Source organism: Dermacentor albipictus, chromosome 10 (assembly GCF_038994185.2).
Source record: "Dermacentor albipictus isolate Rhodes 1998 colony chromosome 10, USDA_Dalb.pri_finalv2, whole genome shotgun sequence".
Classification (NCBI taxonomy): Eukaryota; Metazoa; Arthropoda; class Arachnida; order Ixodida; family Ixodidae; genus Dermacentor; species Dermacentor albipictus.
Window position 1 is genome coordinate 8,710,568 of NC_091830.1, and position 12,129 is coordinate 8,722,696.

The 12,129-nt window shown below is 46.0% G+C and overlaps 1 protein-coding gene across 1 annotated transcript; it reads right to left on the reverse strand.

Moving 5' to 3' along the window:
- Nucleotides 1-413: 413 nt before the first annotated feature.
- Nucleotides 414-9,243, reverse strand: LOC135920404 (uncharacterized). Its single transcript, XM_070527398.1, has 5 exons — nt 8,882-9,243; nt 5,886-6,901; nt 5,432-5,500; nt 2,356-2,445; nt 414-563 (listed from the first exon to the last, which is right to left on the reverse strand). The coding sequence occupies exons 2-5, from the start codon at nt 6,810-6,812 to the stop codon at nt 465-467; spliced, it is 1,185 nt and encodes a 394-aa protein (XP_070383499.1). The 5' UTR covers nt 6,813-6,901; nt 8,882-9,243; the 3' UTR covers nt 414-464.
- Between the last annotated feature and the right edge of the window lie 2,886 nt (nt 9,244-12,129).

Here is a 12,129-nt window from a genome sequence, read left to right on the forward strand (position 1 = left end):
TGGCCAGCAGCAGCCATTGCCACTTGTTTTCTGCTTTCCATCTACGGAGAACATTACCCGCAGATATACACCACTATGAAGCTTTGGCTGCTAATCAAGCCTGTACATCCAAATAACCAGGGATTGGATCTTAACTGGCAGCTTTCAGCAATGAGTTATCGTTCCCTTGTGATTTATTAATGCATCGGTTATATTCGTATTGTATACTTTGAACCCCATGAAGGAATTAATACGATCGCGAAAAATGCGCAAGCAGACGAAGGGGGTGAAGAATTTTATTGCCGTTTTATGCACTTGCAAGGAAAACAAACCATGGACAACTTCGTACGAGTGATAGAATTGTATGAACGGCGCTTTCGACGGGTCAGTTGAAGCAACTTGTTCGTGCTTCGAATTCCGATGTACGTTTGAATTGTTAGAGGCGTTAAGACGCTAAGCTATGCATGATAAGTGCGAGCGTCTGCTCATGAGGTTGCATTCGTTCCGCTCCTGTTCGTCCCAGAGGTTAAGCCATCAGAGGTCTGCACTAAGATCACCGTGTACGTGATCACAGAAGCAGCCATCTGCGAAAAGAAAGAGAAAGACACAGTTTGTTACTTGAGGTAGGTGAAAATAATATAAACTCAGCTCATTTATTAGCACTGAAAACACCGCTCTCTATTTACGTGCAAGTGAAGTTTTTACCTCCGATATAAAGTGAAAAAATACAAAACCGTGCTGCTTTCTTGCGATTATTCCCTGCTCAAATCTGAAGGCTGTCGGCAAAGGGTTGTTCAGCTGTGTGTGCAGTTAGTGCGTTTCTATTCGTGCAATGCTCATGCAGGTAGTCTTACGGGTGATTACTCGAGGCGCAAACTATCTATGATGGCCGAATGTGCATAATTTGTTTTAGATCATGCGCAAGCTTGAAAAAAAAAATGAAACGCTGACTTAGTCTGGAACCTTCTACCAGGCTACGTAACAACGAAACCAACTGCATACTAGTGAAAGCGACGAATCGAAACGCACTGCGTAATGTTTGCGGACAACGTATTAGAAAGCTTATCTTCAATGGAAATTCGTTCCTGATGACTACATAGCAAGGGCCGGCTCATTAAGCAAGAAGTTTCAATTTTAACCAAAATTTGCCCTTGCAGACCACATGTGATGTGGACTATAGTTGAGAAAATCAGGTAGTCCTGATTGTTTATTTAGACGATGCCAGCCTTGAATGAGCGCAGATTCACTATAAAACAGTTTTGAGCACGCTAGTTGAACCATAAAGCGGAGTTGTCGTTTTTGGACAGCATCGACTATGCGGCGGCGGATTATGCCACTCCAGCGGTTATTTCAACGTTATGGCTCTAAAGCTCATGTCACGTACTTCGACAGTACTAGTCCTTAGGCCCGATCGCCACTTAGCGCTTAGCTCCGCGTGTGACACACTGCGTTGTGTTGGAGAAGAGTGGAGTGGAGAAAAGGCGCCCAAGGTAACCTATCAGCAAAGGCAGGAGAGTAGTTAGCGAAAGGCAGCGAAGCTCCCAACAACTGATTTCATCATCAGCTGATTTAAATCAGCTACAAACTTCGACCAGAGATATCAAATTACACCTCTTAGGCATCATCCGAATCAACCGCGTATAGCCATTTTTAAAAAAATTTCAATCACTTCAATCATTAGCTTGTTATGACTGTGGTATATACTCGTTCTGAGCCACTCTAGCACTCTTAGAGACAAAATATTTTGCTTTTATACGCGTCATACACAATGCATGTGTTCGAAACCTGTGCTTTATTATGTGGGCTGTTCCTATAAAGATTGATACTGATGCTCTGAAATATTTATTTCAGAAAGGTTTTCATTGGCACATTTATTTATTTATGCACGCTCCCCAGTAAGTGAAACACACGCGTCCAACCGTTTCTAACAAGCCTAGATAACATGAGGCAATCCATCTTGTACCACCATCCTAAAAATAGCCTTCAATGTGTTAGCTGCACTTTGTTGTATGGATTCTTACATGTCAAAGCAAGGTTAATTTTTTACCGTTATCCAAAGCGTCACAATTATCCGCTTACTTGTTCTACCATCCAGATGTCGTGATTTCATACTTCGTTATGCACCTCAAAGTAAAAAAAAGAGGCAGTTTTTATGCATAACAAGGTGTAGTGAGGACATGGGAGGCACTTTTTAAGTAGCCGTCAGCAGCTGGCTTCACTCATGCTATCTAGACTTGGCAGAAACAATGGAATTTCACTTACTGGCGACCATAAAGAAAAAGCATAAATGCACAGATGAATAACTTTCCGAAATGAAGATTTCACAGCATCAGTTTCAGTCGTTATTTACCAACCCTCCTACAAACATAGACATACCGCAACAAGAAGTCTCCTGCCAACGCAGAAGAAGCTGGCCCCCGTGAGTCTCATTGATGGTGGGTCGATGCTGTCATGCAGATACTGGATCTGCGCAAGATTACTAATGTTAACATTTCCAATATTTGTATGTTTGACGAGGAAGTCGACAGCCTTTATTATGTTAGTTCCTGTGATCCGAACTTCTGGCAAAAAGCTGGGCTAGTTGGAATTTTAATATTTGATTCCTTTCCAGCGCTTGAGAGTTTTCCTCTCAAGCGCTGGCGATGTTATTGGATAAGAAAAGACAACAGGACAGGACAGGCTCTGCGTCCTAGCTCCCTGTCCTGTGTTCTTTGATTATTTCTCGTTTCCATCAATCGCTGGAAATACATCAACTGTATTTTAATCTGTTTTGACTGCTGGGCTACCACAGAGCATCACTAAACAGCCAAAGCTGCTAGATTACCTAGAAATTTCGAAGTTTGAAGGCCGTTGTTCGAGTGCATAATGACAATCTGATGTAGAGCAATACGATAGCCATTTTACTAACCAAACGAGTCAAATACAATAAAAATTTTACTGAATGAATATACGGGCTCCAGTAAGCGCTTTTCTTCATTGTGCTAAATACAAACATTGATCTTGCTTGTCAAGAGCTGTCTCGTTAAAGAGTGGTCGTGTGCTGGTGCAGGAAAAGCTTCAGAAGGAGTGCACTGCATTATAGTGATCTAATGACGCATTTCGTTCTTAATGTGCTCGTCTTGTGCACGTACAATACATTAAAATTACTTTTGAGTCCCTCGACAAGCCTGCCTTGCTACCTTTCATACGTACTTTTTTCACGTTTTGCGTTATCCACACATACATTCCAGAATGTCACTGTCCCATATAATAGAGTATTTCAAGCATGGGCGCTATAACGTAAACTTATTCCAAACTTTTCTATTCCAATTCTGCAATCGGCCCTCCACGATTGGTCAAAAATGTTTTATGACCACCCTCACTTCACCTCTCTGCCACGCGGAGTCACGAAAACCGCGACAGCTCCCGATCTACTTACTGTTCATGCGTACACATTGTTTATGCGTGATTCGACTCAACAAAAGAAAACTAATTATATCTGGGGCCGTATACCGTAAAACTATTCCAAAATGTTTTTATTCCAATCTCTTGACGTCAAATTTGCATAACCGCCGACTCAAGCATCGGGCGGTCACCCGCAGGGTTGTCTGAAGAGACCAATCGAACGCCCTCCTAGTTCACAGGAGGTGACTTCTGTTTGCTTGAAAAACGAATAATGTTGCCTGCACTGTGCGGCTTGTCATATCTAATTGGCTCACAAGAGGCGAGGAGCATGCTAAACTGGAGAGGGATTCTATGGGGCCGAGCCACTGCACTGAATATCAATAACCGTATAAAGAGGGTGGTACCGGCGTCTGCGACTGGTCCGCTTTCTCTTCCTTAGCTTGCGGTGGCTCGTCGACAATCGCGGCGGCATGCAACGGAAGCTTAAGAATGACGCTAAAACGGATCCTCAGCAAAGAAGAGTTGGAAAAACGAGGCCGTAAACATGCCAAAAGTTCTCGAAAACGTTACATGGTCACTCAAAAAGTTTTACTACACGCAAATAGACCCATGCTCTACGGCAGGGGCGAGTAGGCAGTGCCGGAGCGATCGGCGGCAGCCATCTTCTATTACTTTCGGAATGGGGCAGCCTGCGGCTATTCAGAAGAAACTTCAGTTTTGTTCGGCATATTAATGCATCTTTAACGCGTACGCGTCACTTTGATGCGGTAAGTTTTTCGGGTTTGTGATGTGGTGTGAGAGGCAGGTGAAGTGAGTGCAGCCCGAAAACTTTTCACCAATAGCCGAGGGCTAATGGCAAAAAGGCGTCGAATCACAAATAACAATTTTTGTCTTGCTCGGTCAAGTTATGCATAATCAGTGTGTACACGTCATATCAGATGGGGAGCTATCGCGGTTTTCGTGACGTCGCGTGACAGACAGGTGAAGTGGGGGTGTATGGTATGAAGAACTTTATTTAGGTCCTGAGGGATCAGTCTAAGACTGATGGTCCAAAAAAGTTTTTGACCAATCGCGGTGGGCTTATTGCAGAATTGGAAAAGAAAAGTTTGGAATAGTTTTACGTTATAGCGCCCCTGGTTGGGTTTCGGGCTGCAGCCACTTCACCTGTCTGTCAGGCGAAGTCACAATACTGAGGAAACTCCCCGCGTCAAATTGAAGTGTACGCGTTAAAGACGAATTAACCTGCCGAACAAAACTGATTTTTTTTCTGAATAGCCGGAGACTACCTTGTTCCGAAATGAATGGAAGATGGCTGCCGCAGATCGCTCAGGCACTGGCTCCTCGTACTTGCCTGAAAGCATGGGTTTGTTTGAATATAATGAAATTTCTTGCGTGACAGTATAACGTTATCAAGCCCTTTCGGCACATGTACGACATCGCTCTGCCAACACTTTCTTGCTGAGGATCAGTCTTAGCGGCATTTTGAACCTTACGTTGCATGTCGCCGCGATTTTCGACCAGCCCGCGCAAGCAAAGTAAAAGAAAGCGGACCAATCGCATACGCCGGCACCAACCTCTTCATGCTGTTATCTATATTCAGTGCGCTGGCTCGGCCCTGTCGAAACCCTCCACTTGAGCGTGCTCCACGCCTGTTGTCAGCCAATTAGGTAAGAATACCGCTCAGTGTAGGCAATCGTATTCCTTTTGAAAACAAACAAAAGCCACCACCTATAAACGAGGAGACCGTCTAATTGGACTGTTCAGGCAACGCTGCGGGTAACCGCCAGTTGCTTGCATCGGTGGTTGCGTAAATTTGACGTCAGGAAATCGCAACAAAACAGATTCGAATAGTTAGAGGACCTCATCTCAGCGTCATTTACTGATTTCATCATGTCCGTAGAGAGCTATAAAACAATATTCTATAGTAAGAACTGTTCGAATTGGTAAATGTCGATACCTATGCAGTTCCAAGGGACTGCATACGCAAAGTAGCACTCAAACATAGTCCGAGGCTCGCAAGTTGACTACATCTCATTGCAGTTTTGTAATGATTTCATAAAGTTATTACCTGAGACACATGGGCATCTGCCACATAAATATTTCTTGCAGTCTTAGTCATGCGCTTGATGTCTTGAGCCTGAAAGTTCCAACGCGGGATCATGTGGGTCTGCTACACATATTGAACAGCATGGCACACAGGAAATAACAATGAAAATTGTCTCCCTTATGCCCCTAATGGCAAAGAAGTATCCCCCTCTTTTTATACGAATTGATAAACGACCGCATCATCTGTCAGATATGCTAACACATCTCGTCCGAATTCCAGAATTCCTTGTAGATGAGTGAAGCAGCGTAATACACCCATTCGTGCATAACAGAGAATGTTTTCCCGTTCTATCTGCTTCTGAATTGCGCTACGTGTAATTTATACACTTTTGCGAATTTACTCAGTTATTTATTTACTCAATGTTGGGTAACGTTACAATTTACTCAATGTTGAGTGGTAATATTGAACGGCTTACCTCACTGCACAAGTCATCACTGATAATGGCCAAGTCGAGAAGCCTGAATGAGCAGCTGACTCCATAAGCCAGTCCAAGCCACAGGTCCAAAGTGTTATCATGCCCGGAAAACAGACAATACAACGTCGTGCAAATCACCCAAAGAGAAGACAGCGAAAACGCCAGAATCGCCGGCGCCCAGACAGCGTTAACGTGCTTCTTCAGCTTTCTAATTTTGTATAAATTCCGGCGTATCGCCTCGATCGACAGGACCTGCTCGTCGGAAGCGGCGAGATGTGCGCTCTTCTGGCATTTTAGCAAAGCCAAACCCTGAAACTTTGTGTAAGAAACCAGTATTTCGGAAGCAATGCTCAAAAAAATGTACATGCTCGTCTCGTAAAAGAAGAACACCAACTGGGACAATATTCGGGGGACTATCAGCACGTAAGTCCAATTATACTGGACGCTTTCCAAAAATATCTCTATGGCTCTGGTGACAGAACCACCAAAACTAATCACGAATGAGGTGACAATCATTAGTTTTATGAATATTCGTGGCCATGATTTTCTAGGCAGATGTTTTAGAGCTTGGTAGGAAACGCCAGCAGACCTCTCAAACAGTGCCGCCTCGCGAAAAAACTCGAGAAGCCTGAAGGAACCGAAGACCATGCAGGAGAAATTAATCGCACTTTCCAAAATAACGCACATACGGACGGTGACCAGCACGTTAGCGGTAAACGCAGTTTTGAAATCCAGCTGGCGAAATCTTTCATATACTGTTGTCACTTCGAAAAATAACATCAAAGTAATCCAGGTTGCCGAATAAAGAGTGTACATGCTTCGCCAAGCCACTCTACCCTCGTTGAGCTGTTTTTCTTCAAAGTTAGAAATGAAAAAACAACCGACCGTTCTCGACAGTTTTGAGTAACGTGAAAAATGCTTTAACATGGCGCAACTTGCAGTGATGATTTCTGTTTCTGCCAACTTTCTCGATGACTTGAAGTAAAGCCAGTTGTTAGACACGGTCTTCTGTCCACCTGAAAGATACAATTCCCAATACGAATCTCTCAAATCATCAGCAGCAGCTGCTGCGGCAGCAAGCGATCAGAGGACTTAAGAAACCGGAAAAAAATATGGCAAGGCTGCTTTCGCACTTTAACGAGTTGGAAATGTGTCAAAGCTGAAGACTATCGAAAGGAATTGTGCTATGTAGTAAATACACTCACCTTTTCAGGATGGTCACATGGTAAACGTGAAAGCAGCTTCTCCACAAACAATGAACATAAGAAAATCGTGTGCACGAAAACGCACGATAAGCAACGGTAAATATGTCCGAACTGATAAGATGCCTAACTTCCCCACCATGACGGAGAACATCTCTTTAAAAGGGATAGCCAGAGTGCACATAGATAATACACCAAAACATATCTACTGATAAAGCATGCATGCAACAAGCACGTTGTCCGCCTCATTTTTTAACAATTTATTTGCACTTGTTATCAGCCGGAAGCGCTTTGAAACTTGCAGCACCGGGCTTGATGAATACACCTCAGATGGACGCGTGAAATTCTTGCGCAGTTACCCACAATATCGATAATATTGGTCTCTAAATAGACCAATATTAGGGGGTGCCGATTTTAGAAAGCCATAACAATTCCCTTAACACTGAGCGCTAGTTCATCACCGGGAATAAGCTCTGCGGTTACTTACGGTGTGCTAACGCCATGTTCACGTTCCCGTCAGCTGGTTTCTGATGTGCTTGTCGAACAAAGGCAGGCACATTGTGAACACTCATATCACACATCAGCAACGAAGAACATTTGTTTATGTGTTAACGCTTTGTCTAACACTCCGCGCCGCGCAAGTCCAGAGGCGGAAATGACTTCCACAATCAATGGTCAGAGGACCCACGGAGCCAAAGGAACCCACATCATTACCCCCAAAAATTAACATATGTCGACCACGCTCGCAGACGAAGTGCCCAAAATAATGGCAAGATGCTGACCTTCCATGGCCATTACTCGAAGGCGTGTTCGTTGCTTGCATGTTCATGTCTGATCAATGAAGCTTCTGTACCTGTCAAATTCTTCTGTTGTTCATGGTAATAAAAACGATATGACCATGGCTTCAGAAAGCAAAAAAAAATAATGAAACAGAACTTTTGCGGACGTCTCATAGAAAAATAGCGCAACCGAAAATTACGGAAAGAAAACAGCACCCGTTAAGCAAAGGGCCCTGTAGGTCAATATCTCATTTCCTGAAAGGAAAGAAAAAAACTGTCGCGTGCTCCAACATTGTGTGGGAAGCTAGGAGTTCTCGTGGTTTTCCTTCGCATGACATCGGGGTTCTTGCCACAGCTTACCACGTGTATCCATACATGGTGTAACATTAGCTTCAGCGTGTTCAGGTAATGGCCAAAACACTGTCGCAATACGCAAACGCGTTTATGAGGATCGGAACAACACTCCGCGTTTCTCTCCATAGCAGATGACGTGTACTTGCCAAAGCAAAAGGCGCTGCTGTTCTGCTGCACTGCTCGACAGGGAACGATCATTATCAGTAGTTGGAGGTCATGGGGAAAGCAAGAAAATTAAGAAGCATGCTCGAATGTTAAGCTAGTTGGTTTGGGTAATAGCGCCGCTTCATTGGACACGAGTGACAAGGAACCTAATTTTCCAGCGGAATCTGACAAGGACTTCCTAAAGTAATCAGTACAGACTCAAGGTGCCTGGTTGGTCTCCTTGTTGTGTTTGTGTGTTCAACACAGTGTACTCGCGTCCAATGCCGCTTTGATGTTATTCGTACGGCTGCGAAACCGAAAATTAAGCTTCTGTTGGAAGCTTGCACAGTGAAGTGTCCCATGTACATTCTGCGCTCATGCCTTTCTGCATCAGGTGCAACAATGTGAAGGTTATCCAGCAATCTATATTTTTAAAAGTAAATAGTTGTATACCCCTTGTTACGTTTTTCGTAGCCTGAAAAAATGGCTTACTAATTGGCTGAGAAATGGCACTTACTTGAGGTCAGCTGAAACACAAGAACCTCTCCTTCGCCAAGGCTCGATCCTTAGTCCACAGTGTTGAAGACGGGAATTTTATCGGGATGCCAATCCGGCAGCTTGTCAAGCGTAGCACGAATCGGCTCTGAGATCTTAGGCGAGGAGCGCTGTTAGGCACCAGGGATCTCTCAAGAGAAGGCGTGAGCTTACGAGGCGAGGAATGCTTGCCTGATGTCACCGCCATGCTACACGTCAGACAACAAAGCGCTGAAGGCGCACATCATCATATATCATTGCTACGATTTCGGTGATGACCTTCGGAAATTCAGAGATTAAGAAACCGTCAAGAATTGCGAGAAGATACTCGCTATATCGTATGGGCTGCTGACGTTGGCGAAGATTTGGGTGATTTCTTTCCTTCTTGTGACCACTAGGCTTGTTTTTGTCTCCCATAAATTGCCACTTCAGTAAGAATGGAAAGCTTTGGATCAGGAGAGAAAACCACCATGCATTCCGATGGCGTAAGCAAGTCACTTTGGTCCCAGTAAGACATGTAAACAGAATATGGGGGCTTCCATTCGCAGGCTGCTTGAGCTGCTAATCTAGAGCTTCCTACATTTAAGGAGCGCGTCCTTCATCTCTCATGGCCTCCGAGATGGAACGGCGATGGGGCCGCGCAACCTGCGCCACATTCACGGGTTAGGCTTCCCCTGTGTATCCATTACAGTAACGTATTCCCCTCTCCTGCCTTTTGTCTGGCATCACACAGCAGTTATGGTCGCACCAGCCATTCCCTCACGCTTCTTAGCCTTTACCTTCCTCCATTTGACCTCCCCCCCCCCCCCGCAGATAACGGTAAATCTTACAACCAATATCTCATTTCCTGAAAGGAAAAAAAAAACTGTCGCGTGCTCCAACATCGTGTGGGAAGCTAGGAGTTCTCGTGGTTTTCCTTCGCATGACATCGGGGTTCTTGCCACAGCTTACCACGTGTATCCATACATGGTGTAACATTAGCTTCAGCGTGTTCAGGTAATGGCCAAAACACTGTCGCAATACGCAAACGCGTTTATGAGGATCGGAACAACACTCAGCGTTTCTCTCCATAGCAGATGACGTGTACTTGTCAAAGCAAAAGGCGCTGCTGTTCTGCTGCACTGCTCGACCCCCCTCTTTCTCGAACGCTCAGTGTGCGGCACTTCACTGCTGCAACATTTGTACGTGCAACATTTGTAGCGTTGCCTTCGTTGCCTTCTCTTGTCCTCGTGTTTTTAAAGCGACAGATTTACTGGCCAACTTGCAATATCACCGTGGCCATGCTCCAAGGAGGCACATGACGTCAAATCGCGTTCCTTGTCATTGCGTTGGCCTCCGCTCGCTTCGCCAGCTGCGTCGCATGCCTGATAACATGTCGGAGGATTGAAAAGGAGCTCCGCATGCTTTTCGGTTTACGGAACGCGGGCCAATCCTTTCAGCGTTTCATCGATTCCGTCACCCGAGGTTTGCCTTTCGTTTTTGCATACATTGACGACCTTCTCGTCGCAAGCTCTTCGGCCGAAGAACATCTTCACCACTTGCGGTTGTTGTTTTCACGCCTTGCCAGTAAAGGCATGCTCATCAATGCCGCCAAGAGTGAATTCGGTCAACCCGAACTCGAGTTCCTCGGTCATATCGTCGACGCTAACGGCATTCGACCTCTGCCGTCCAAGATTCGCGTCATCGTAAATGTTCCCCGACCGACCACTCTCACCAAGCTTCGCCAATTTCTCGGATTCGTCAATTTCTACCGCCGATTCATTCCCGAGTGTGCACGACTTATGGCTGTCTGCCCTCGCCGACGCCACGTTGCTTAGACACCCAAAGCCAGACGCACCCACTGCCATCATGACCGACGCTTCAAACACCGCCGTTGGCGCCGTTCTGCAGCAATTCATCGACAATGCGTGGCATGCACTCGATTTTTTCTCCAAGAAACTGAAGCCTGCGCAGTCCCGCTACAGCGTGTTCGGCCGTGAATTACTCGCTGTTTACCTGGCTATCAAGCATTTTCGTCATTTCCTAGAAGGCCATGCATTCACTGTCTTGACTGACCACAAGCCCCTTGTGCACGCAACGAATCGCTCGGCGTCCTGTTACTCGCCTCGCGAGATTCGACACCTTTCCTACATCTCCGAGTTTACAACAACGTTCCGCCACATCAAGGGCACCGACAACGTTCCAGCCGACGTTCTGAGTCGTGTCAATGTCGTTTCCACGTTTACATCGGAACCTTTCATCATTGAGACCGACTTACTCGCCAGTGAACAGCGTGACGACACTGAACTTCGTACACTCCGGAATTCGTCAACGTCCCTGAAATTGGAAGACGTCGTTGTGAGCCCAAAGGGTACGTCCGTCGTCTGCGACACTTCTAACGACACACCGAGACCATACATTCCGGCATCCCTTCGCAGATGTCTAATCGAAACCATGCACAACCTGTCGCACCCTGGCATATGCGCGACACAGAAGCTTCTTTCCAGTCGTTTCGTTTGGCCTCGACTAAACGCGCAAGTTCGCGATTGGGTTCGCTGCTGTTTTTCGTGTCAACGTTCGAAGATCCAGCGTCACCCCATTCCACCTGCCAAGTCTTTTCTTCCACCTGATGCTCGTTTTGACACGGTACACCTGGACCTCGTCGGCCCTCTCCCACCTTCGAAAGGTTACCGCTACATACTGGCATGCATCGACCGTTATACACGGTGGCCAGAAGCTACACCTATATCTGACATCTCAGCGCCCACTGTTGCAGCAGCTTTCGTGTCTACGTGGATCGCAAGGTTCGGCTGCCCAGCCACAATAATCACAGATCGCGGTCGGCAGTTTGACTCAGCACTCTTCAACGAGCTACTCAAACTACTCGGAACTACACGTTTTCGCACAACTGCTTACCACCCGCAGTCCAATGGACTAGTTGAACGTTTTCACCGGCAACTCAAGGCCTGCCTTATGGCACATGAATCGCCGGAGAAGTGGGTCCTACATTTGCCTCTCGTTTTACTTGGCATCAGAGCCGCACTCAAGAGTGACCTAGGTTGCTCCTGTGCTGAGCTAGTTTACGGCACTCACCTACGCCTTCCGTGCGATTTCTTTGTCGCCACCCCCAAAACGCCTATGCCATCAGCTTCCGAATACGTTGCTGAACTGCAAGCCTTCTTCAGTCAGATACGCCCCGTGCCTACACGTTCACAAGAAGCAAGGTCCCCGTACGTTTCTCCCACACTCACC